Source organism: Sinocyclocheilus rhinocerous, unplaced genomic scaffold (assembly GCF_001515625.1).
Source record: "Sinocyclocheilus rhinocerous isolate Xijiao unplaced genomic scaffold, SAMN03320098_v1.1 scaffold1143, whole genome shotgun sequence".
Classification (NCBI taxonomy): Eukaryota; Metazoa; Chordata; class Actinopteri; order Cypriniformes; family Cyprinidae; genus Sinocyclocheilus; species Sinocyclocheilus rhinocerous.
The window spans coordinates 71604-98914 of NW_015638978.1; the positions used below are offsets into that span (position 1 = coordinate 71604).

General features: G+C 36.7%; 1 protein-coding gene across 1 annotated transcript in view; it reads left to right on the forward strand.

Annotated features, from left to right (window-relative positions):
- The first annotated feature begins 2826 nt into the window (after positions 1–2826).
- The window catches only part of LOC107750726 (mucin-2-like), a 49906-nt gene continuing 25421 nt past the window's right edge, over positions 2827–27311 (forward strand). The window contains exons 1-22 of the mRNA XM_016566243.1: positions 2827–2897; positions 3037–3133; positions 8269–8356; positions 8434–8510; positions 9287–9497; positions 9644–9769; positions 9968–10085; positions 10182–10320; positions 10451–10558; positions 10817–10886; positions 11125–11259; positions 12123–12287; positions 12467–12561; positions 12657–12786; positions 12923–13169; positions 13268–13308; positions 13436–13539; positions 13696–13847; positions 25046–25184; positions 25913–26017; positions 26262–26435; positions 26541–26780. Of these exons, the coding sequence (XP_016421729.1) occupies positions 2827–2897; positions 3037–3133; positions 8269–8356; positions 8434–8510; positions 9287–9497; positions 9644–9769; positions 9968–10085; positions 10182–10320; positions 10451–10558; positions 10817–10886; positions 11125–11259; positions 12123–12287; positions 12467–12561; positions 12657–12786; positions 12923–13169; positions 13268–13308; positions 13436–13539; positions 13696–13847; positions 25046–25184; positions 25913–26017; positions 26262–26435; positions 26541–26780 (2832 nt within the window). The remainder of the gene's footprint in view (positions 2898–3036; positions 3134–8268; positions 8357–8433; positions 8511–9286; positions 9498–9643; positions 9770–9967; positions 10086–10181; positions 10321–10450; positions 10559–10816; positions 10887–11124; positions 11260–12122; positions 12288–12466; positions 12562–12656; positions 12787–12922; positions 13170–13267; positions 13309–13435; positions 13540–13695; positions 13848–25045; positions 25185–25912; positions 26018–26261; positions 26436–26540; positions 26781–27311) is intronic.

The following is a 27311-nucleotide window of genomic DNA, read 5'->3' on the forward strand; positions in this document are numbered from 1 at the left end:
TTTTTTTAAACTGTATTGTATTAATGTTGTAGCTAAGACTAGTAGATGTACAAAATACATTTATTTATGAAAGCCAGCTTACAGTATTCTAAAACTAGAACTAACCAGGTTAGTTTTATTTATTGAGAAACCACTGCATATATGAATGAAAGACATTAAAATCACGTTTGTTTAACAAACATAAATTATATAGCTTTAACATATAAAAATCATGTTGAGTAAATCTAACTTTAATATGTGCAACCGATGTACATATTTTTTTTATGTTAATCCAACAGGTTTTTTTTTTCAGTGTGGTTTTGTAATGATTTCTAACCTGATGAGCAACGGCAACACTTTTTCTAAGGTCATTAGAATAGCCCCCTAATAAATACATTTAGACCGCCTAACTTAGCGATTGCTATCAGGATGTAAAGAAACTTTCAACCAGCATAACAAAACATTTCTTTTTAAACAAACCTCCTACCCTGCCTTTAAAACAAGGGCTAGAGCAAGTACTTTATATTTTGTCTACATTTTTATATTCAGAAATAAACTATCTGCAAAATCAGATACTAGTAACACTTATGCGGATATTTCACATCATAGCAGCCAAAGCGTCTGAAAACAAAGTTCAAAAAGTAAAAAAAACACAGAAGCTCAAAGCTAGGCGCTTTAAGCAGAGTGCCTGCAGTTTTCAGCTGGCTAAAAGCTTTGGTGGACACATAGCCTTATCGTCGATTAATCCTTTTGCCATGCCAATAAAGTTATTTAAATCTTAATTTGTCAATGGCTGATCGATTTGCGATGCAGATTTGTTCAAACAGGAGAGAGGAGAGACCACAGACCAGATATCTGTTCATGGTATGTAAACCATTAATGATATATTTTGAAATATTGCCCCAGTCTACTGACACAACATTCTGATTACTTCATGTGACTGATCAAGCTATAATATGTAGCTAGTATGAGTATCAAAATGCTTTCTCTGTGCCCACATTTGACCATAATTATAATGCAAAAACTTGACACTTCGAATTAACAGAAAAAAAAGATCTCAACTTTGAAAATAAGCATATCCAAAACATATATCCAAATGCAAAGCCTAACACAAGTAAATTATTATGTCTGAAAACAAAGTGTAGGAACTAGGGAATACACTACCATGTTTATATATTTTTATATAGGAATATACAGCCATCTAGTGGTTACATCATGGTTTATAGATGATAAATAGTGCATAATTTCATAATTGGAAGAGATAAGTTTTCAGATGGAGTTTACAGTCTGGATAAGAAGTTGTGCAGCATGCTCCGTTAGGAAGGGCCTGATCTTTCTAATGTTGTGCAGTGCAAAAATACATGATCGAACACTCTTTGCAGTGTGGTCCTTGAATGTCAGCTGGTCATCAAAGATTACTCTAAGATTTCTGACTGAACTTGATGGGGTAATTGTTGATGAACCCAGCTGGATGGTGAAATTGTACTATAGAGTCGTGTCGAAGGGAAGACGAGACGTTCAGTCTTTGCAAGGTTGAACTGGTGATATTCTTTAATCCATGCTGAGATGTCCGCTAGGCAGCCTGAGATCCTTTGGATCATCTGGTTGAAAAGAAAAATAGAGCTGTGTGTCATCAGCATAGCAATGGTAGGAAAAACCATGTGCTTGTATGTTGGATCCCAGTGTTGTAGTGTATATGGAGAAGAGGAGGGCTCCAAGAACTGATCCCTGAGGAACCCCAGTGACCAGTTGATGTGTTTTGGATACCTCCCCTCCCCAAGCAACTGTGAAAGACCTTCCTGTGAGATAGGATTCCAACGAGTGAAATGAAGTTCCTGTGATGCCCAGTGATGAGAGGGTGGACAGAAGAATCTGATGATTCACAGTGTCAAAAGTGGCAGATAGGTCCAGCAGAATGACAACTGATGATTTGTAATCAGCTTATGCAATCTGCAGGGCTTCAGTGACCTAGCTTAACTACATTTTTCAGTAGCTTTACATTAGCAACGCTACTTTTAAAACAGTGTAGCTTTTCCTGTAGCTAACTACTTTTTCCAGCAAGCGGTGTAGCGCGACCAAACGCAACATTCCGTTTTGCGTTCTGACGAGTCACGAGCCTGTAATGCATTGAAGTAGCGCAGCGTCTTCTTCTGACTAGATCACAAACTAAATTTGTTAATTTAATAATTGTTATTGTGTGTATCGAATAGTTTACAAAATCAAATGATTGGGAAACTTTTTGTCATTGAAATGGCTTGGAAAAGTGTCCCAATCAACCTGAATTCACCCTACTCTTTGAAATCATGATTGCATTACAGTATGTTGTTTTAAACCCCAAATATTTTACTTGTAACTTCATTATATTTTACTTATAACTTCATTATAATTCTTCATTAATAATTATTTCGTTATTTGTAATGTTAGTTGTTAAAAAAAAAAGAATAATAATCAAATTGAAAGTAGTTTCAATGTAGCTAGCTACTTTTTGACAGTAACTTGTAGTGTAGCTAGCTACTTTTTCAGAAGGGTAGCTTGAATGTATAACTACTTTAATTTACGAGTAGCTTGTAGCTGGTCAAGCTACAGTTTCAGAGTAGCTTGCCCAACACTGCATATACTTAAGGTAAGGGTAAATGTTTGGTCAACTGAAATGGACAAAAATGGAACTTAAAGGAATAATTATTACAAATAATCAATAAAAAATACTAAATTATCTCATCTTCTTACCCTAATATGTGTTACATCCTGTATGAACACAACTCTCTCCATGTTACCTGCCTGTGTTTTGTTGGTGTGGATCAAATTAAAGGATGTCAAGTACAGACCTTTGCGTTTACATAAATCACAATGACTGTCTGTCAGTCAGAGAAGAAAATGGACCTGACATTTTGTGGTGGAGACTGTACCAGCTTTAGCAGGTGAGTACACACAGACCTACACAGGCCACATCCTAACTGAAACAGACCCTCATAAGTGACCGATTTGAAATGCTATACATGTGTTTTTCTCTCTTTCTCACATACGTAGGTACACTGAACCTGGATTGTCCTCTTGTAGCTGTTGGCAGGCCACTTGCTCAAGTAATCGCACAGTGAATCTTGGTTGCGTAAACGGAGACATAGTGACCTACACGTACATCCATGTTGAGGAGTGTGCCTGCAGCACAACTAACTGTCATTTTTGATTTATGGCTAATAATTGATTTAGGGTTAGACATGTGACAGTTTGTCCAATATTATAGTACGATAAGTACAAATCACAAATACTTTTTCATTACAGTAATAACACAGTTTTTGCTTTTTTAGTAAATCACATTAGTCTTTATTTACTGATATGGAATATTATTTGTTGGCATCTTGACTTTGTTTCCTATTATTAAAACTTTTGCTATGAATGTCAATCCCAGAATCCTTAGCAGTAGATTAAGTACCACCATATTTCAAATAGAAATTGATTAATCATGCAAAATGTTTTTATTTGTAATATACCAGGTCTGACAGGATGTTTAATTAATGCATCCTACAAGTCTGAAATTACAATCAAGTATCAAGATCTCCGACAAACATGAACAGCTTGTCTTTTGGGAGGTAGACCACTCTGCATATGTATGGTTTAATTCGATCTCTGTGTAAATACAATGTAATATTTGTAATGGCCATGTGATTTAGGTTTGTGGATGATACCTGGCAATTATGAAGTACTGTTTCTTTGCATGCAATCCAAAAGAAACAAGGAACATATTAGGCACGAAACAGGATATGGATTCTAATTACGATAAGATATTTAAACAGAAAAGCATTGCATAAATAAGCAACAGCAAACCAGCTGGTTGTTCCAGACATCTTACATTGTATTCAATCATACATTTTTGAATATTGACTTTTGGGGGAAGTCTATCAAGTGGTCTAACAACCATGGAGTGATGTTGTGGCATACAGTAGTTGGATAAATAAGGCCTGGAATCTCACTAATAAATCACATATATGATCAGGTTTAGTAAATGGATTTGATCGTGTGTTGTAAGTGACAGACCAACCAGGATATATAAATGCAGGAAATTATGAATTCTTATGTCTGAACCAACCAAACGTATGTGTACATTTAGTTTTTTATTTATTTATTTACATTTTTTTAAGTCATGCACTATTGTTGATGTACTGATTTATAGTATGTACACCATTGGCGTTCTGTCCATATAAGCTGCGAATGCTCCGCATACCCGGCCAGCATAGGCGTAGCTTGATGTTTGGGCCAAACCGAACCGGTGGATTTGGTCAGACGTACTTTTAAACACATTTTAGTTTTGCTATAGTAAATCTACATATTCACATAGAGCAGTGGCAAGTGCATGAGGTTGTCATGGTAACCACATACACTGCCCACGAATTACAGCTGCGCTTCTATTTTGCCACACTAAACTAGCAATAAACACGTTTAAAATGCACAATAAACATGTCTGTCAAAACGATCTCAAAGGAGGCTTTTATTAAGCCAATCAAGGAGTGAATTACTCATTTGTTGGGCTTGATTCAAGTTAAAGGGGTCATATGATGCAATTTCAAGTTTTCCTTTCTCTTTGGAGTGTTACAAGCTGATTGTGCATAGATAAGATCCCTGAAGTTGCAAAGACTAAAGTCTCAAAACCAAAGAGATATTTTCAGGAAATGCACAGCTTAGGTATTTCCAGACAGGTCTTGAGCATGTTATAGTTCCATATAAGCCCTAAAAAATACAGTCCCAATTCTACATTTAAAATGACTAATAACAAATGTTCATCTGTTGTATTTTTGTTTTTTCATGTTTTCAATTTATGAAGGTGCTATAGATTCTTTCCTGCTTTGATTTCCCTTTGGAACTATTTTCATTGAAAAACCGGCAAAATAACTGCCAGTGTTGTGTCATGTAAATGTAAATGCAAATAGACTTTTTGCTAACCCAGAACTAGCAACAGCTAGTAGATGGGTAGATATTGATAAGTTTCTCTAGGAAAGAACTGTGTGCCCACTGGATTCACACCCTTGTTTAGTTTGAGATGAAACGCAGATACACCCAGTTTTGTGAGTGGCAAAAATGTTTCTCACAACCAAGGTTTGCATAAATGTTTAATCTCAAACACAGCTATATAGGACAATAAACATTTGTCTGATTAAAAGATAGAAACCCATGGTAATGCATTAGATGGGTTCCACCTTCTGATCACAAATTACATTTTTCCAAAGATGAAAATTCACTATAAAAGAGCAAGTTTTGACAGACAGTTCACATTAGCTCTTGAGGATGGTTGTTGTCTGCATGGGGACTGTGAGGATGTCCCAGATGTGGATGCTGAGATGGGTCGTCTTACTGCTGGGGCTCCAGTTGACACAAGCAGGTTAGATGACTATAATCAGTTTTGTTTTTTCATTTTAAAATATTATTGCACAACATTACAAGTCCCTAACTTGTTTTTCTCTCTGACTACTCCATCTTCCGTCTCTGAGTTAATCTTGAAATCCAGCTCTTCATCCTGTCGACTTGACCCTGCTCCTACTTCTCTTCTGAAACTTTGCCATTCTTTTATTTCTGCACCTATCTCTCACTTCATTAATACATCACTTACCTCTGCTTCATTTCCTCTGCCACTCAAAACCGCTGCAGTCACCCCTGTTCTCAAGAAACCCAACCTTGATCCTTCAGTTCTATCTAAGTACACCCTCTATCTATGTACACCCTTCATTGCTAAATTACTGGAAAGTAATTTTTTACGGTACGGTTTTCGCACACTCCATAATACTGAAACTGCACTGGTAAAGGTAGTGAATGATCTACTACTTTCTGGCGACTCTGGTTCTTTGTCTATACTTCTGTTACTTGATCTCAGCTCTGCCTTTGACACAGTCTCCCATGAATTGCTTATTTCTCGTCTCTCAGATTTGGGTATTTCTGGTGATGCCCTTTCTTGGTTTCCTTCCTATCTCTCTGACAGACAATTTTACATATCAGTAAAGGATTTTCGATTACCTACTGTCCCCCTGAAGCAAGGTGTCCCCCAGGGATCCGTTCTCAGGCCATTATTATTCATAATTTACATAATGCCACTTGGTCAGATCTTACACCGTCATGGTCTAAATTATCACTTTTTCGCTGATCACATCCAATTATACGCTATCTGTACACCTGCTCTCCCTGCCCAAATTGACAAAATCTCTGCTTGTGTGAACAAAATAAAACATTGGCTTAACTTAAATTTTCTGAAACTTAACATGGACAAAACTGAGATCATTTTTATTGGAACTCTGTCACTCACTAGCAATATTCCTACTAATTTCACCTGTGAGATTGCTGGTTCTTACATCAAACCATCAAGTACTGTTAAAAATGTAGGTGTAATCTTCGATTCCTCTCTCTCCTTTCAGGCTTATATAAACTCTATCACCAAATCAGCATTCTTTGATCTGCGTCGAGTTGTCCAGCTCCGTCCCATCATCTGTGTTAAAGACACTGTTAAACTGTTATCCATGCATTTGTTACATCACGCCTTGATTACTGTAATGGCCTCTTCATTAGTTTACCTGCCAGCTCCATTTCCAGATGACAATACATTCAAAACTCTGCAGCTAGAATACTTACCCACACCAAGCGTTCTGCTCATATCACCCCAATTTTGTATGATCTCCACTGGCTTTCAGTAGCATATCGTATTAAATTCAAAATTCTTCTGCTCACTTTCAAATCATTGCATGGCTTGGCTCCCTCGTACCTTTGTAACCTGCTTCTCCCCTACACTCCGACTCGTTCACTACGATCTTCGGACTCTTCCCTTCTCGTTGTCCCTCGGTATCGCCTCTCTTCAATGCGGGGCAGATCATTCAGTGTTATTGCACCGAAACTCTGGAATTCTCTCCCCCGCTCACTCTGTTGTGTTAATAATATTTCTGAATTTAAATCATTACTCAAAACTCACTTATTTTCTGAATGTTACCATCCTTAAGTTTTGTATTTGGTGTGCTAGATTATTTTCTGCTATATGTTGCCCCGTCTATATAATTCTCTTTACTGTTTTGCAGATGATTTTGTGTAATGGCCTATACTGTATATACAGCCCTGAAATTCGTTTAATACGGCACTTACTAAAATACAGATATTAGATAAATCAAAATTAAAAACAGTTTTAAATGATAATATTAAGCTGGTGCAGATGGCGCTGATGGAACAGCAGAAATGCAGCCGTTATCCCTGTAACCCCGTAAACAAGGCAGCTGTGCTTTCTGTTTCTGAACAGCAGTATTTAAATGATTTAAACAGCCATTCAGAATTTTTTATTCACAATGGTTCCCATCACAGGGCCAAATACTTAAATACTTAGATGTAATCGACTATTTATTTTCAACATTTTTAATCTGGACTACAACATGCACTAGATATTGTTTGAAAATGTTTTGATTCGTTATCGTTCGGTCACACTTTACATTAAGGCTCCATTAGTTAACAATAGTTAATTTATTAGTTAACATAAGCTGCCAAAAATTATTCTAAAGCATTTGTTAATCTTAGTTCACTTCAACATTTAATAACATGTTATTAAAATCAAAAGTTGTAACAGTATTAGGCTATTTAATGGACCCGAGCTAGCATGAACTAACAGTTGTATTTTTTTTTAACAAAGAATAACGTCTGTAACAAATGTAGCTATTGCTCATTGTTAATGTTAGTGCATTAACTAAGGTTAATGAGATTATTGTAAAAGGTTACCTATTGTTCTTTATAATTCTTTTGCACTTTAATGTGTTTGAAACATTGGTTTACTTTATACATTTTTTGTGTATTGCTTTATTGTATTTATATGTTCTTTTTGTTAGTTATTAAACCTGTTATACTGTATTATGACAACACTTTTTTTGCAACTTATTTCAGTATCGTGATGATACTGTATACCGTGAAAAAAGCTTCAGCAATTATCGCAACATGAAAATTTGATACCATCACATGCCTAGTGTCAAGTAACTCTTACTAGAGTATTAGTACAGTATTAGTCGACTGTTGGGTTATGATTAGGGTTAGTAGAATAAGCTGACAAGGAAAGTTGCAAAGTTACTTATAAGCAGAAGAATGTCAGTTTGGGGACCATTAAAATAAAGTGTTAGCAGATATTCAGTGGATATTCTACTAATACTAGCTGTATTAGTTTGCAGAATGTCTAAAGTGAAACATCAAAATAAAGTGTTACCTATATTTGTGACACAGTTGGACAAATAGGGCCTGATCTCAGTCATCTGTTAATCATATATTTCATAATATGATATTCCCCAGATTGAACTTCCGAAAAAGTACCAAAGCCAGACCTGTGGACTTTGTGGAAACTTCAACGGCAACACGACTGATGATTCATTTGACAACGGTAAACCTCATTTTGATAAAAACAAAAATGATCTAGCAAATTTTAATATATGACATCCAAACATTTGGTTTGTATAGGTTTGGCCACATGGAAAGTGTTACCAACTGAATCCTGTGAGGTCTTAATTCATCCTAATGATCAGTGCAAAAACCAGGTATTATGAAACAAAATTAAAGTTGTTATTATTTTAACAGAATTTGGAGCTGTGCCTGAATGTCATAAAAATTGTCCCACCTGTTTCAACTTAAAAACTTAAATTCAGTTGCTGCCTTAAAATTTTAAGTCATTTCAACTCACAAGTTAAATCAACTTAAAGTACAAGTTATTTCAACTCACTAGAATAAAGTGAGTTGAAATGACTTGTACTTTTAAGTTGATTTAACTTAAAATTTTAATGCAGCAACTGAACTAATGTTTTTAAGTTGAAACGGGTGAATTTTTTTCAGTGTAAATGTTGAATATTACATTTTAAATTGTTTTATATCAATTACTAATTGGAACATTGGTACGGATATTTTTTGATATACTCAATGCATACGATGAACAAGAGATGTTATTTTATTGCTTCTTTTAGATTTTATATTCTATTATATATCAGTTTTTCAATATTTGTAAACATTTTTATGTTATCCTATAGTTGCAGGGTTATTATAGTTAACGAAAACGGAAATCATAAAACTAAAACCATTTTTTGTTACTTGGAATAAAATACATACTAACTAAAATAAAATAATAATATAAAAAACTGAAATTGATACAAATTATAGACATTTAAAATAAACAAAAATTAATCATGACAAAACACAACTATATATAGCTATCAGACTATTAATAAAAACTACAATAGTATCTCAATGATACTAAAATAAAACTGCCTAGTTGAAAGGCCTTTAAAATGCTAAAAAAATGAGTGTCCTCTGAATTTCCCAGACAAACATTTGCCAGCAGCATCTCAGCAGGCCGGGGTTTAGTGACTGCTACAGGGTGATGGACATGAGTTCATTTGAAAAAGCCTGCGAAGACGATCTGTGTCAGTGTTACGGCAATGACGACTGTCTCTGCAACACGCTCACAGAGATTTCACGACTGTGCACACATGCTGGAGGAGAACCAGGAACATGGAGGACAGAACAGCTCTGTCGTGAGTATCATTAATAAATCATTTTTTTAATATATAAAAACAATAGATAGATACATTCTATGTTTCATAACAGTTAACTGCAGTTTTGCAAAGCAGTAATGATGATATATTTTGTGATATACTATTTCATTTGTTCTGCGGAGCAGCAAAGACATGTCCTCTGAACATGCAATACCTGGAGTGTGGGAATCCGTGCAAGAACACCTGCTCAGGTCCAGATGCAAGTGTACTGTGTAAAGAACACTGTGTGGACGGCTGTTTCTGCCCTCTTGGTGAGAAAAGATTTACAAAAGCTCTGCACCTAGATTCCCCTAGATGGGTCTATTTTTAAATGAAGCTTCTCCTTGCAAAAATATGCTTATCATGCTTCAAGAATTGCATTAGCTGCAAGCAGAGCTTAATATCAGAACTGTTTATTTTATTATGTTCATAATGAAAATGGTACACCATTTTGCCTACTTTTTGTAAAGGTACGGTTGAGGATGACATTGGTCACAGTGGTTGTATTCCTGTGAACAAATGCCTTTGTGTGCACAACGGCACAGTATATCAATCAGGAGAGTCTTACAAACAAACTTGCAAAAAATGGTAACTTTTTTTTTTTACATTTAAATATTTTAAATTAACTTTTAATACCACATATATGCATATCCCCATGCTAACACTGCTGCTGTACTGTGTCAGTGTGTGCGCCGCTGGACACTGGACTTGTACATACCTGGAATGTCCTGGAATCTGCTCTGTTGTTGGAGGGTCTCACATCACCACTTATGATGGAAAGACCTTCACCTTCAGCGGCAACTGTGACTACATCCTCACTAAGGTCTGTGTCAGTACAGCAGATGATTCCCACAATTAGAAAAGTGTGGACTTTATAAAGGTTTCCGTGAACCTGAATATACAAACTATATAATTTGGAGGTTCTTACAATCTTTTTTTTTTTTTTTTCTCAGCGCTCTAATGACAGTGATATTGCTGTCATGGGAAACCTGGCAAAGTGTGATCAGACCCGATCAGACACATGTCTAAATTCAGTTACCCTTGTCATCCCAGGGACCACTGTAAGCACTTTGTTTAATTTTCCTACTGCTCCATATTTTCATCATTCAAATTCTAAAATAACCCAAATATTTTTTTCTAAGAGCACCAGCAAATGTGTCTATGCTCAGAATGGCACACTAACTTTCAGCAAAGTGCACAGTACCTACGGCATACTCCACTACCATTTTACTTTTATACTCAAAAAAATTTATCAAAATCCTTCAAGATGCCGTTACAAAATTTTTTTTTTGTTTTTTTTTGTTTTACTTATAAAACAGATTCGTTTTTCCTCCAATGGTGTTGTGACACTGAATGAAGCTGGTCCATATAAGCTTCCTGCTACCACAGGTGGGTTGTCAAAAATGGGGATTGCTCTATTATAAGCATGTTAAAGATAAAATTAAAGGGGTCATATGATGTTGCAAAAAATAACATTATTTTGTTAAATGCATTTTTTGGAAGATGCAAGGCTTTTCCTTTCTTCTATAAATGTAGATATAGCATATAGAGCATATTAGCATTAATAAAAAGGCACTGATGACTAATGTTCTGTTTTGTGTCCTAACCACCCATTTTGTTGTCCCAGGTCCTGTGAGCATTTTTAAGCCATCTTCCTCCTTCATCATTGCTGATATGAAGAGTCTTCGTCTAGAAATCCAGTTGGCTCCAGTTATGCAGTTGTATATTGTTGCCAACCCTGACGAGAAAGGAAAGATGAGCGGTGAGTTTTCAAAAATATGTGATTAGAATGACTTTCTGTTATGGAGTGTCTATTTACACTATGTGCAAATAGCCCACCATGTTGGCAGAGGTTATTTACACTATAGCTCCACTCACCAATGTCTGGCTGGCGTAGACAACATTACAAAAGACGCATGTTGAACAAAAGGCTCAGTGGTGTAGGGCGTGGAATCTTTTGATGCGATTAACCTGAGTTCGACTTGCCGAACTCATTCTTCTCTTTTTTCCCCATCACATATCAGATCGGAAAGACATTCATTTTCAATAAAAACAAAGGAAATGTTTAAAAAATGGAAATAAAGTGCATTGCCGGTATAATAAAGTGTTTATCGGGTAGGAGTAGGGAGGGCTTTATTGTCCCAATATAAGGCGGCATCCATTTAGTAAGTTTAAGAAATATGATCATTTAAACTCAATATGTTGTTACTGCATGCTGTTTTATAATGTACTACAATAATGAGGTGCAAATATCTGCCATTTTTTCACTAAGTATAAACAACATCTACTATTTACACTTTCTGCAAAGAAAATGCTGCTATTTTTACATGTAGAATACGTGTAGAATCTATCATTATTTGTACTTAGTGTAAAGAGCATCTATTGCTTAGCCGCTGCCCTTTTTGTTGTGGAAGGTGGAACGAGTAAAAAAAAAAAAGAGTAACTTTTAATACTAAAATATTATAAAATGACCAATTGTTAACATTGCTAAGATTTATACAATTATTAAAAGGATATCAAAATATATATGACCGCTTTAAGAAAGGACTTTTCAAAAAATGTATAAGTTCATAGTGAATAAATTACAGGTATTGTGCTTTTAATTCTGTATCTTGCTTCTTTCAGGTCTATGTGGCAACTATAATGATGTCCAATTAGATGACTTCAAAATAGAGTCGGGCATCACCGAGGGCACACCAATAACCTTTGTCAACTTTTGGAAAAACCAAAACCGTTGTCTAAATCTTGAAAACACATTTGACAACCCCTGTAGCCTGCATTCGGAGATAGGTACTCAGTTTTATTAACATAAAGGCTCTGTTGTAGTGTACAGAAATTTCCCAGCCTGATAGTTTTGATTTGTTTAATTTGGGATACTAGAGGACAATGACCTATTCATTTTTTGTCAAGGTTAAAATGTGGCTATTTTGTCATAATTCAATTCTAGTGTTTTTATTTTTTTCATTCAGAGAAAGTAGCTAAAAACTGGTGTTCCCGTCTTACAAAACCAAAAGGAGTTTTTTCCGCATGTCATTCAGAAATATCTCCTGAGATTTACTACCAAGTGAGTGTTTTTGCACGAAATGATAGGGTAAATGAAATATGATATACAAATTTAAAGAGCCCTCTTTCTTATAATCTGGGTTTCATCCTCTGCAGTGGTGTGTCTATGACACCTGCAAATGTGCAGATATTAGGAAGTGTATGTGTGCGGCTGTGTCCAACTATGCCCACGCCTGTGCTGCCAGAGGAGTCATTCTCCAGGGCTGGATGGATTCAATCACCTGTGGTGAGAACTTCATAAGTATTTATTTGTTTATATGTATGGCTTGAAATGTAATATATGGCTTGAAATCTACATTACCTTGTGTTTGAATCACTTTCTAAAAAAGAAACGTCAAAAGTGTGTTTGTCTGTCTGCACAGTGACTAAGTGTCCAGGCAACATGAAGTACTCCTACAGCGTGACCAGCTGTGGCAGCACATGCCGCTCTCTTAGTGGACAAGATAGCACCTGCCAAGGGTCCTTCACACCTGTAGATGGTTGTGTATGTCCTGAGGACACCTACCTCAATAATGACGGCAGCTGTGTGACTGCTGACCAGTGTTCTTGTTACAGTGGCAACCAGGTCATAAAACCATCAGGAATAATCTACAATAATGGTGTTAAATGGTAAAAATAGTAGTTCAGCATACATCATTGACACGTTATTTATTATTGATAAAACATTATTGTAACCGTTGATGTTTTTTTTTTTTTACACATTACAGCACCTGTAACCTTGGCAAATTACACTGCTCCAGCCAAGAAGGTGAGCTGAAAATATCTCTTCAGCAGTTCCACCTGCCAAATTCAAATTGAGATGTCACTAAGATACGGCAACATTGGTATGATTTGTGCAATTTTTCTGCTCCTCATCCATGTATCTGTTGTTTTAGACTGTGTGAATCCAATGGTCTTCTTCAACTGCTCAAAACATGAACACGGACACAAAGGGACGGAGTGTCAGAGGACATGTGAGAAACAAGACCCCAACAACTGCGTGAGTTAGAATGGATGGTTGGATGAGAACACATGAGAAATTAAAGAAAATGAAACGAATAATATCATTATTTTGCATTTTTATAGTGCACTGATAACTTGCAGAGAATATGATGTTGCACTAATGCTGCTCCTTCTTGGTTTGTTTTGTCTGTAGGTGAGTACAGGGTGTGTATCAGGGTGTATGTGTCAAAATGACCTTATAGTTGATGGGGAAGGTAGGTGTGTGGAGAGGACAAACTGCACATGCGTTCACAATGGGCTCATCTATTCACCTGGAAAACAAGTTCAAGAGGACTGTAACACCTGGTGAGCCAATTACCCAATCATCATATAGATAACCTATGTTTTGTAGTGTATTATTTAAGGGTCATGAAACAATGAACTGCATTTTCTAAGTTGTTAACAGAGATGTTGTGCTGAATATCTAATAAAGCAATTATAGCACCCATTAATTTGAATTTTAGGATAAAAGTGGTTGGGATTTTTTGTGTTATTTTCGTCTTCCCTGTTTAAAATCTACATCATGCCAAAATAGCAGAAGATGTGATGTGGTGAAACACCATTGTTTAAGATGCACCTCACGTCGCCTTGAAAATAGACCAGAGTAGGTGGATGCAGTCAGGGGCTGAGTGAAATAAATGCAGACAAGACTGACCATTTTCACTTCTTGTAGTGGATCAGACACCTGTGAGATCAAAGGATATTCACACTTATTTACTTGGGTGCTAATAAGCTGGATGTAATTTAAATTTTGTTTTAAAACAAGACACCCAAATCACTTATTAATTTCCCCCCACAGAAAAAAAAAATTTCCGTCCATTTTTAATTTAATACACATTTATTTGAGATAATTTAGAAATCACCTATTCTATACAGCGAATGCTCTGACAAGAGTGTTTGGGAATATATTTTGTATTTACAGAATGCACATAAAAACATAATATCAAAGTAAAACAAAGAGAGCAACACATCACGCTTGTTTAAGCCAAAGAGCATTAGGCTGTGATATCAACAAGTTGTTTCCCATCGTGCCTTTAACAACAGAATTTGAACTTGTCCATCTGCTTCCTGCTCACTGATTGACTGTGTCAGAAATCGCCCCCATACCCTCAAATAGGTCACTATTTAGCACAAACTACTAAAAGCAGCAGCCCTTCTGGTGCACTCAATGTCAGAGTGGCGCTCACTCGATTTCATTCACTCCATAAACTTGAACTATATTAGTGGACTAATGTAGGGAATAGTAAAGCCATGGTCTCATGTGATTGACATCTGCATTATATTTTCTAGTCAAATCTCAGACACCGAAATATTATTTGACATAATAGCCTACTGCATTAATCACTCAGTATTTGAATAAACAATTAATCCCAAATAAATTAAGCCATCCACTGCCTTTTTTATTAGCGTGGACAGAAGACTTATCATAACATCAGTAAAATAAGTAACCATTGTGAAAAATTGTACTAGCCTACATTGTCATTTCAACACTTAATGAAATTATTTACCACATTGGTATGCATGTCAAATACTCAGTGGTGGAAAATGTACTAAAAAATTATAAAGGGCACATATTATGCAAAATCCACTTTTATATGGTGTTTGGACATAAATGTGTGCTGGCAGTGTGTGAACACAACCACCCTAGAATGATAAAAATCCACCCACTATTTATTTTTTAATCCCCATTAAACCAAACCAGTCTCATTAGGCATTCGGTTTTGATTCTCTTAGCATTGTGATGTCACATTGTTTAGGCCCCACCCACGGCCGCTGACTGACAGTCCTGCATTACCGTAGTTTCTGCCCTCAGCGAGTTGTGTTTGGTTGTACACTGTCATCCATTTTCTCCGCGCTTGAGCAGCTGTAACGGCAACAATGTCTCCTAAGCAATGCCGGTGTTATGTGTTTGGATGAAAGACTGAACATAAAAGTCTTAATTTGCTCCCAACATCTGAGCCACTGAGGACGCAGTGGATTACTTTTATTTTTGAAGGTAATGCGCCTCAAAATGTACCAAAATTCGTTTATGTCTGCACAAATCATTTCACTATTGCTTTATGAACGAGGAGCAATACAAGGCAGGCTTTGCTAAAAAGTTGTTATTTAAGGAGAGGGCCGTATTAAGACCTCACTGGGCCCTGGGGCTATGAGTTTCTGCAGGGCTTTTTACGAGGACATTCCCAAAGACGGGCATTTTGACACAATTATGTGTATTTGAACGTTCAAGCACAAGGCACGAGAAAGAAAGAACTCAAGTTTAGTCAGGCGCTGTATGAGCAGGTGCGCCACTGCGCGTATCAGGCTTACCAAAATGAATTCTCCCCCACTGCTTAATATGCACATCCATCCATCCATTTTCCAAACTGCTAATCCAATGAGGGTACAGCGTAATCTCATACAAATATTAATTTCTTTTTGATTGATTATTAAATTGTTTAATTAAGGTTTATACATGCTAGTTTTCATGACAGAGTTCAAGATAAATCTTTTCATTACTACTGGCACTGTTTGCTAAATTTCAAATGATTATTAAACAGCAAGCACAAACTACTAAAAGCAGCAGCCCTTCTGGTGCACTCAATGTCAGAGTGTCGCTCACTCGATTTCATTCACTCCATAAACTTGAACTATATTAGTGGACTAATGTAGGGAATAGTAAAGCCATGGTCTCATGTGATTGACATCTGCATTATATTTTCTAGTCAAATCTCAGACACCGAAATATTATTTGACATAATAGCCTACTGCATTAATCACTCAGTATTTGAATAAACAATTAATCCCAAATAAATTAAGCCATCCACTGCCTTTTTTATTAGCGTGGACAGAAGACTTATCATAACATCAGTAAAATAAGTAACCATTGTGAAAAATTGTACTAGCCTACATTGTCATTTCAACACTTAATGAAATTATTTACCACATTGGTATGCATGTCAAATACTCAGTGGTGGAAAATGTACTAAAAAATTATAAAGGGCACATATTATGCAAAATCCACTTTTATATGGTGTTTGGACATAAATGTGTGCTGGCAGTGTGTGAACACAACCACCCTAGAATGATAAAAATCCACCCACTATTTATTTTTTAATCCCCATTAAACCAAACCAGTCTCATTAGGCATTCGGTTTTGATTCTCTTAGCATTGTGATGTCACATTGTTTAGGCCCCACCCACGGCCGCTGACTGACAGTCCTGCATTACCGTAGTTTCTGCCCTCAGCGAGTTGTGTTTGGTTGTACACTGTCATCCATTTTCTCCGCGCTTGAGCAGCTGTAACGGCAACAATGTCTCCTAAGCAATGCCGGTGTTATGTGTTTGGATGAAAGACTGAACATAAAAGTCTTAATTTGCTCCCAACATCTGAGCCACTGAGGACGCAGTGGATTACTTTTATTTTTGAAGGTAATGCGCCTCAAAATGTACCAAAATTCGTTTATGTCTGCACAAATCATTTCACTATTGCTTTATGAACGAGGAGCAATACAAGGCAGGCTTTGCTAAAAAGTTGTTATTTAAGGAGAGGGCCGTATTAAGACCTCACTGGGCCCTGGGGCTATGAGTTTCTGCAGGGCTTTTTACGAGGACATTCCCAAAGACGGGCATTTTGACACAATTATGTGTATTTGAACGTTCAAGCACAAGGCACGAGAAAGAAAGAACTCAAGTTTAGTCAGGCGCTGTATGAGCAGGTGCGCCACTGCGCGTATCAGGCTTACCAAAATGAATTCTCCCCCACTGCTTAATATGCATGAAGGGTTTAAAATAATTTGTTTTTAAACCACAATGCTTACAAAAGTGTTTAAATGATAAGTTTACATCATGACGGCGCAACACGTTTGACATATTTCAAGCGGGTTATCGTCCACCCCTTCAGCGAATATATAGTTTGTTCAAACACAAAAAGCAATATACATCAGTCAAGTTAATAATCAAACTAACCTAAAATCGGTGGGGACGATGACGCTGTTTTTATCTGTTCCATGTGTCCAGTCCACTTGCTGTTCCACAACTTCCACTCCATCAACAGCTTTAGTAAAATAACCTGATACTGAATACTCATGTACTGAATAATTCGTGTTTTTTTCTGCTGCTTGTCTTTTAAGTTTTTCCTTTTGTGAGCTCCTCTCACATTTTTTAAAATAGCTGACATTTTCAGGCTACCTATTCGAAGATTTCTTACCGTGACGATTTCCAGATTAGACTAGAACGAAGTGAACAGTGGAGGTGATTGATTGGTGAATGCGGACATCCCAATAAGGCACAGTGATCACCTCATAGATATGTGCAGGTCGTTCAAAAGTCAAATATAGAATAAATGCATTTGATTGGTAAACCAAATTCAATCCCTAATGGTAATGCATGGAATTTATGGCAAAGCTCCACTAAATAACAGTGCTAATTAGTGGGGGGCGTGGTGGGTCTTTGGTGATCGGTGCTCCACAGTCAAATCACGGGCCCCCTCCTTGCTCGGGCCCCGGGGCTTCACCCCCCGCCTAGCACTATTGTTAATGTGGCCCTGCTTAAGGATAGATCAATACCAACTGTTCGTGATCGAGCTTCACCTCCAGAAATAAGTGTCACACAGTTAATTTTTTATGATTTTTTAGTAAATCGCCATTTCAGTCGATGTGCCTGTTAGCCAGTTCCACAACAAATGCGGCTAAAGCTATTGTTGTATTAGAGACCAAATGTCTGTCGTCTACTTTTAACCTTGTTTCTATTCATTTGTGTGCGTGTGTTGTTTCGTTAAAGCACATATCGAACGTTATCGAAATATTTGTGTGTTGCTCATCTGTTCTTGCAAATGGGATGTGAAAACTCTACAAGTACATAAATGTATCAAATAACCATTCCGAGACGTCCTGGTTCATTCATCTGTGTCTGACTCCAGTTCATACATGTACAGCTGAACACCGGTTCTCTCGCTCTCAGTCATGTTGCTTCTACTAGCTGTTTATTGCTGTAGGTATGCAAAGCAGAGATGTATACGCCACGCCCTCTTCTGAAGACGGGGTGGGAATATGCAGCTCATTTGTATTTAAAGTGATACACACCAAAACATCTCTTTTTTTTTTAGACATGCCCCAAAAATGACATGTTCAACATGTTATAATAAATGATCTGTGGGGTAAACTTCACAGACACATTTTTGGGACACCCAAGACCAATATTACATCTTGAAAAAAGTATTGCTACTTTATGGCCTGGTTTCACAGACAGGGCTTAAGCCGGGCGCACACTGTGCGATTTATAACAGTTCTTTACGATTGTTGCTTGTCAGACTGTACGAATATGATCCTCATGTCACAATGTAGGATCTCAGCTGTCATTAATGTCACACTGTATGACAGTCAAGACGCTTTAAAAACGGACCCGTGCAAGAAAAATCAACCCATGACACGTTCGGTGAAGGTGAGCTGAGCGAGTGTTTTCAGTTCATTCCTATGAAAGTTAAGCTTCAGAGTGTCCACTGCTCTACTCCAGTGGACACGCACCATAACAACGAAAACTATTGTTATACTATTGTTAATTTTGATCATGGCTTGTCTTGAAAAACGAAGACAATTTGACGTTCGTTGTAGGAGAAGTCACACTGCAGGACTGTGCGCCAAATCTTCTGACACTGCCAGAACTTCGTCAGAGGTAAAATTTGATCGCAACGGTCATTAAACGGTGTCGGTGAACATGTCAAACTAACGACCAAAGACTCCAGATTTTAGCCTAGGATTATAGGAATCTTTTAGGATTTTCAAAATTTGTCTCAGACGACCAAATCGTGGTCAAAATCACACAGTGTGAGCCAGGCTTTAGTTTAAGCCAGGATTAGGCCATAGTTCAATTAGGACATTTAAGTATCTTTTATAAATGTGCCTTAGAAAATAATATTACTGGTGTGCATCTTGAGACAAAACAATGGCACTGACATATTTTAAGATATTAAAATTATTAAGTTTTTTTCAGTTAGAACAGCCCAGACATGCATTTTAGTCTGGGACTAAGCTTAAGCCTTGTCTGTGAAACCAGGGGAAGGAATAATTTACTTAAAGATTTACTTACTCCAGAATTGGAATCGATTTTTGATTCCCAAGCCTAACTATGGGTTAACATGTTACATAATATGCTCTTTTTTCGTTCTACCGAAAATGTGCCTGGAGTCCACCGTTGCTATAGTAACACTTTTACGTGCATCTGATTGACAAATAAATCATGGTTTATCTGTCAGTCAGATGCATGTAAAAATGCATGAGCTCTTATTTTAATTTTGTTGTTAATGTTGATTTCAACTTGGTACGAAGTTTGCTTTGTACATTTAGTTTGCTGAACTGGACGTTTTGATTGGTTTTGCACCTGAGTCAGACCTGTCTGTTATTAGCAGTGGTGGATAAATTACTTGAAAGCCACACTTAAGTAAAAGTATAGATATCTTACCAGAAAATGACCTTGGCATAAGTTAAAGTCATCGTTTAGAATATTACTTGAGTAAAAGTTTTCAAGTATGTGGTATTTATTGTACTTAAGTATGAAAAGTATTTTTTTAAATATTAAACTTACTTAAGTATTGAAAGTAAAAGAACAAGTAAATTTAAAATATAAAAGGAGCAAATAAATATTAAAAATTGTTCTATACACAGTTTAAGCAGAAAAATTATGTTCAGTTTTAACTCTTTCTTCCATTTTGTATCTTTGGGTTAGCATAAGAGACACTTCATCTGGTACGAAATCTCTTTCATTCCAACATAAGAAAACAGTTTTTGCAAATATGTAATCTGCATCTGAAGTGGAACAGACACTGTTTAATGCAGCTAAGAGGGGACATGGATGCATCTAACCAGCAGTTACAAATAATGTTTTGTTTTAAACATAAAAGTTGAATATTGATATTTGAAAAGATTTAAAACATGAAAAGATACTTGAAATGTGAAATTAAAACCACCAGTAGGTGGCAGCAAGTCACTGTTAATCGAGTGACTAGCGAGTCAATTTGGGCCCTATCATACACCCGGCGCAATGCGACGCCAGGCAGGTCGCAAGTGTTTTTTGCTAGTTTCAGCCCGACGCAGTTATCATTTTCACGTCCAGTGCCACGTTATTTAAATAGCAAATGCACTTGCGGCCATCTGTTCACCCTTGGCCGTGCTGGTCTAAAAACGAGGTGTGTTCAGGCACTTTGTTGGCATGTTGCTATTTTGAGGCAACTGAAAAAGATTGCGGCATTGACCAACTAAAACCTGGTCTAAGGTTATTTAGGTTATTTATTTACAGGGCGCGTTAGTAATATGCACCTATAGGCGAGGGCACACCGCGCGTACACTCTGCTTATTACACACAGAGACGCGCAGCAGCATACAAACATGCCAAATATTAAAAATGAAAGGATTACAATGTAAAAGATTATTATTATGCCTCGTAGATGGTCTGCTCGCGCTTTTTAACCTTGCGCACGAGCAGAACCTTTCCTCTCTGGAGAAACGTTCAGTCTTTGCTCTTGCAAATTCTGCCATGTAAAACAGCGAATCCGCCATGGCGCGACTACAACTGGCTTTTAAAGGAATGGGAGATGAGACTCTGATTGGTTTATTGCACGTTACGCCCAAAACACACCCATGACTCATTAAGAGAATAGGTACAACCCTTTTTGACCATGTGCCCGGTACACCGACCTTTTTCCCGTGGTTAAACTAGCAAAAGGACATTTAAGTATCTTTTATAAATGTGCCTTAGAAAATAATATTACTGGTGTGCATCTTGAGACAAAACAATGGCACTGACATATTTTAAGATATTAAAATTATTAAGTTTTTTTCAGTTAGAACAGCCCAGACATGCATTTTAGTCTGGGACTAAGCTTAAGCCTTGTCTGTGAAACCAGGGGAAGGAATAATTTACTTAAAGATTTACTTACTCCAGAATTGGAATCGATTTTTGATTCCCAAGCCTAACTATGGGTTAACATGTTACATAATATGCTCTTTTTTCGTTCTACCGAAAATGTGCCTGGAGTCCACCGTTGCTATAGTAACACTTTTACGTGCATCTGATTGACAAATAAATCATGGTTTATCTGTCAGTCAGATGCATGTAAAAATGCATGAGCTCTTATTTTAATTTTGTTGTTAATGTTGATTTCAACTTGGTACGAAGTTTGCTTTGTACATTTAGTTTGCTGAACTGGACGTTTTGATTGGTTTTGCACCTGAGTCAGACCTGTCTGTTATTAGCAGTGGTGGATAAATTACTTGAAAGCCACACTTAAGTAAAAGTATAGATATCTTACCAGAAAATGACCTTGGCATAAGTTAAAGTCATCGTTTAGAATATTACTTGAGTAAAAGTTTTCAAGTATGTGGTATTTATTGTACTTAAGTATGAAAAGTATTTTTTTAAATATTAAACTTACTTAAGTATTGAAAGTAAAAGAACAAGTAAATTTAAAATATAAAAGGAGCAAATAAATATTAAAAATTGTTCTATACACAGTTTAAGCAGAAAAATTATGTTCAGTTTTAACTCTTTCTTCCATTTTGTATCTTTGGGTTAGCATAAGAGACACTTCATCTGGTACGAAATCTCTTTCATTCCAACATAAGAAAACAGTTTTTGCAAATATGTAATCTGCATCTGAAGTGGAACAGACACTGTTTAATGCAGCTAAGAGGGGACATGGATGCATCTAACCAGCAGTTACAAATAATGTTTTGTTTTAAACATAAAAGTTGAATATTGATATTTGAAAAGATTTAAAACATGAAAAGATACTTGAAATGTGAAATTAAAACCACCAGTAGGTGGCAGCAAGTCACTGTTAATCGAGTGACTAGCGAGTCAATTTGGGCCCTATCATACACCCGGCGCAATGCGACGCCAGGCAGGTCGCAAGTGTTTTTTGCTAGTTTCAGCCCGACGCAGTTATCATTTTCACGTCCAGTGCCACGTTATTTAAATAGCAAATGCACTTGCGGCCATCTGTTCACCCTTGGCCGTGCTGGTCTAAAAACGAGGTGTGTTCAGGCACTTTGTTGGCATGTTGCTATTTTGAGGCAACTGAAAAAGATTGCGGCATTGACCAACTAAAACCTGGTCTAAGGTTATTTAGGTTATTTATTTACAGGGCGCGTTAGTAATATGCACCTATAGGCGAGGGCACACCGCGCGTACACTCTGCTTATTACACACAGAGACGCGCAGCAGCATACAAACATGCCAAATATTAAAAATGAAAGGATTACAATGTAAAAGATTATTATTATGCCTCGTAGATGGTCTGCTCACGTGCTTTAACCTCGCACATGAACAGATCCGTTTCCTACGGTCCCCGGGAGCTGACATGGTTGCTTCACTTAGTTTTGTCGTGGCCACGACATAATAACTCGTGGGAACATGATAATATGTCGTGGCCACGAGATATTAATTTGTGGGAACGTCATATTAACTCATGGGAACGTGATATTATGTCATGGCCACAAGATCATTTTGTCGAGGTATCGACATCCTTATGTCGTGGCCACGACTTCTTATGTTGAGGGAGCTACATATTTTTCTCGTGGCCACGAGTTTAATGCGTAAACAAACCTGTGTCTCTTTGGAGAAGCGTTCCGTCTTTGCTCTTGCTAATTCCGCCATGTAAATAGCGAATCCGCGATGGTGCAAGTGCAACTGGCTTTTAAAAGGAATGGGAGATGAGACTCTTATTGGTTTATTGCACGCTACGCCCAAAACACACCCATGACTCATTAAAGGTGACCTATTATGCCCCTTTTTACAAGATGTAAAATAAGTCTCTGATGTCACCAGTGTGTGTGTGTGAAGTTTTAGCTCAAAATACCTTACAGATCATTTTTTATAGCTTGTTAAAATTGCTACTTTTAGGGTACGAGCCAAAACGCACCATTTTCTTCTTTCCCTTTAAATGCAAATGAGCTGGTGCTTCCGGAGAAGAGGGTGGAGCTTCAAGAGCTCAGGCTCCGGCAATACCGGTGCTAGCCTTTGCAAATAAACACTCCACTATAAGTACAAGCCTGTTATCTTTACAGAAATCGCACTCGGTTTAAAAGTCAGTCATCTGATTGTACCGTGTATAAAAAAAATGCACTTTAAGAATTACACAGACGGGAGCACGGCGCGATAAAAATAACTCATGGTGCCATACAAACTTTAAGCTCCACTTGTGATTAAGAGCTTGACTAATTCCAGCGGTCGACTTCACATTGCTTTCATATGCAGTGGAGACTTTCTCGTCAGTGCAGCAATGGCGGACTGTGTACAACTCGCTGTGAACTCGCTCAGGGCGGTTCTATGTTAAAACGGCAGTGTCTGTCAACATCCGTGGGTGGGGCCTGTTGCTAATGTGACGTGTGGGTGGTTGTGTACACACACTGCCAACACACATTTATGTCCAAACACCATGCAAAAGTGAATTTTGCATAATAGGTCCCTTTAAGAGAATAGGTACAACCCTTTTGGACCATGCGCCTGGCGCATCGACCGTTTTTTCCGTCGTTAAACTAGCAAAAGTGGAACACAGACATCTAAAATGTAAGTAACTCAATACTAAGTTCATTAAACTTGTATAAAATCAATATTACATTTGTTATGCTGGTATCTGGAGAAAAACGGCACTGTAAAAATGGTGTGATATAGATTAACTATATTAAATTATATAAATATAAAAGACATGCAGAGCATATTGAATCTTATGGGCATTCTAAATGCATCTTAAATAGACTAAATCACACAGTGTATGCGTGCACTCTGGGTGTGTTTTTGTTTGTTTTTTTGTCATAGCCTATACTCAATAATGTCAGATCGCACATCATTAAAACAACACTTACGATATTAGACAGACGTTATATATTGCACACCCCAGCCTTGACTTGAGTGGAAAATGAAATCAACCGCGGTTGTGCGAGAACTTGTTTGCACAAGTCTTAACTGTGTGAGGTGAGAATTACCAGTATTTTGCCACTAAAAATTGTATTCTTTAAACATAGTTTCTGTAAAATGGTGGTTATGAATAATGATAGAATTAATAATTATTTTATAATTATTTACATTGATTAGCCCTAGAAAACTACTTTGAGTAGTAATGGGCATCATTTGTTTTGTGTGGATATATTCATAATATTCATTCAAATTATTAATTTTTACTATGAGGGTAACAGCTGCTTCACGACCAGTTTGAAAGTAAATTAAATTATATCTATCACAAGATTGTGTACATTTGTGTAATATACTTTGAGCTTACCATGAATAATATATCTGTTCATTTTGTAGCATGCATTAGTGAGAGCTGTTGATGTTTTTGTTTTGTTTTTACTCAACATCAAAATAAAACTGATAATAAAAGACTGATAAAAATAAATGACTGAATCAGAAGGTATTACCATGTTATCTCCCATCTTCGCTTTTCTAACTAACTGATGCTGAAATAAGGGTTTCCTGACCCTTTAACATTGATGAGAATAGTATGGTAATAATTTGTATGTTTTATATTTCAGCACATGCACAAATGGGATGTGGACTTGTACTGAAAAGACATGCTATGGCACCTGTACCATCTATGGTGAAGGTCATTTTAGGACTTTTGATGGCAGGAGATACTCCCTCTACAGAGAATGTGAACACACCATAGCCCGTGTATGTTTGTCCATGTCTGTGTCACTCAGTGATGGACACACTCTAAAAAATGCTGGGTTACATACAACCCAGTGCTGGGTAAAATAGGGACAAACACAGCAATTGGGTTGTTTTGACCCAGCGGTTGGGTTACTACCCAGAAGGTTGGGTTAAACATTTAACCCAACCGCTGGGTCAAAACAGCCCAATTGCTGGGTTTGTCCCTATTTTACCCAGCACTGGGTTGTATTTAACCCAGCATTTGTAACTAAGTATTTTTTTCTTTGTTACTAAAGTTAAATACATTTGTAAAGTATCTGTATGTTTTATTTTGTATTTTAAACTCTTACTTTTACTGCATTCAAAAGAATAATATCATACTTTTTACTTAACTACATGTAATTAAAACATATTTTTCCTCATTATTTTGAACTGAAGAAATCAATACCCATTCTGACAAAAGCTGATTCTTTTCATTAAATCTATTGAATTGATTTACAAATTGCACTAAACGATTCATTTGCAAATTGACCTGATAATTGCAGCTGTTCTTGAGTCAACAACTCAATGATTCAATAATTTAGATGAAGCAAAAGTATAAGAAAATTAAGCAAAAGTAAAAAAAAAAAAAAAAGAATGTGGTGAACATGCATTTCAATTTGCAAAACTAACGCAACTGTTTAGTGAAGTTACCTATCTGTGGCAACTTCTATCACTGCCTGACATATTACTGTTTGTAACCCCTCTAGGATAATTGCAATATGGACCAGACTCTCTCCTTCAGCATTGTCACACAGAACAAATTCTGTGAGACCACCAGCACCATCTGCAAGTCTATCAGTCTCAAATTCGGGGTGAATTTATTTCATAGCTCAAACTAAGCATAAATGTAGTATTAGAAAACGTGTAAAAGTGTGCAACATGCATATCACTAAGGTATACATATATGTAATGAGGATAGACATTTTTAAATAAATTCTAATGCATAATTTGTGATGAAATCTGTGACCTTGCAATAATGTCATAAGAGAGAGATATCCAGTTACATAAATTGGAGTTACGGAGAATGTTTTGATACTTACTATTCAAATCCTGCAGAGATATGAGATTCATTTTTCCGAGGATGAAGTCAAAGTTATTGGCAATGACACTGATTACCAATATCAGATTCATACTGCAGGGATATATATTGTCACAGCGGTCAAAGGTCTTTTGAACTTAATCTGGGACAATAAAACAAGTTTGATGCTCCAACTTGATCCCAAATTTAAGGTATGCATTCCTTAAAGGTACACCCATTCAGACACAAACACACACAATCACTTTACCCTTTGTTCATCTACTCACCTAAACATCCATTCATGATCTCTATGGCAGGGCAAGGTGTGTGGACTGTGTGGAAACTTTGATGGTAATGCGAACAATGACTTTATGAAGCACAATGGAGAAGTGGTGACGGATCCAGCAGATTTTGGGAATAGCTGGAAGGTGAATCCTGACTGCCCAGATTTGACAAACATGATAGACTTTTGTAAAGAAAGTCCACATCGGCTTGTCTGGGCTGAAAAACGATGCAGCATCATAACAAGTGATGTCTTTAAAGTTTGCCACACACTTGTAAGTAACAGTATAAACTATTTTGTACAGTAGTTACATGTGTAATTTTTTTGAAGTTCACATACTCTCAACTAACCAATGGCAGAAAGGGTATGTTTTTGGAGAACCGGTTTAAAAACAATGGACTCTTTTCACAAGACTGTGATGACGCGTTTAACGGTCATCAGCATCATAAATCCTCGAAAGTTTTTCATATTTGTATTTTTTTTAAAATGTATGTACATTTATAACTTTATTCTTTGTATTATATTACCTTTGCATCAAATTACAAAAAGACTAGTTTACGCTAATGCGCGGGTGTTTCTAATGCAGCGTCTATGGGATTTAAGCTCGTTAAAACAATGGTTTATATAGATTTCAGCCTATATGCAGCCATTGAGTACTACAGCCAAATAGTGGCTATTGATATTTTTGATATTTTTATACGATCATGTGTCACCAGATGTCACCAAAGTCACCAAATGTTTAGGTTTAGGTTGTCTGGACTTACTGGAATAAGTTTTTTTTTTTTTTTCCGTAGGCCTAATATTT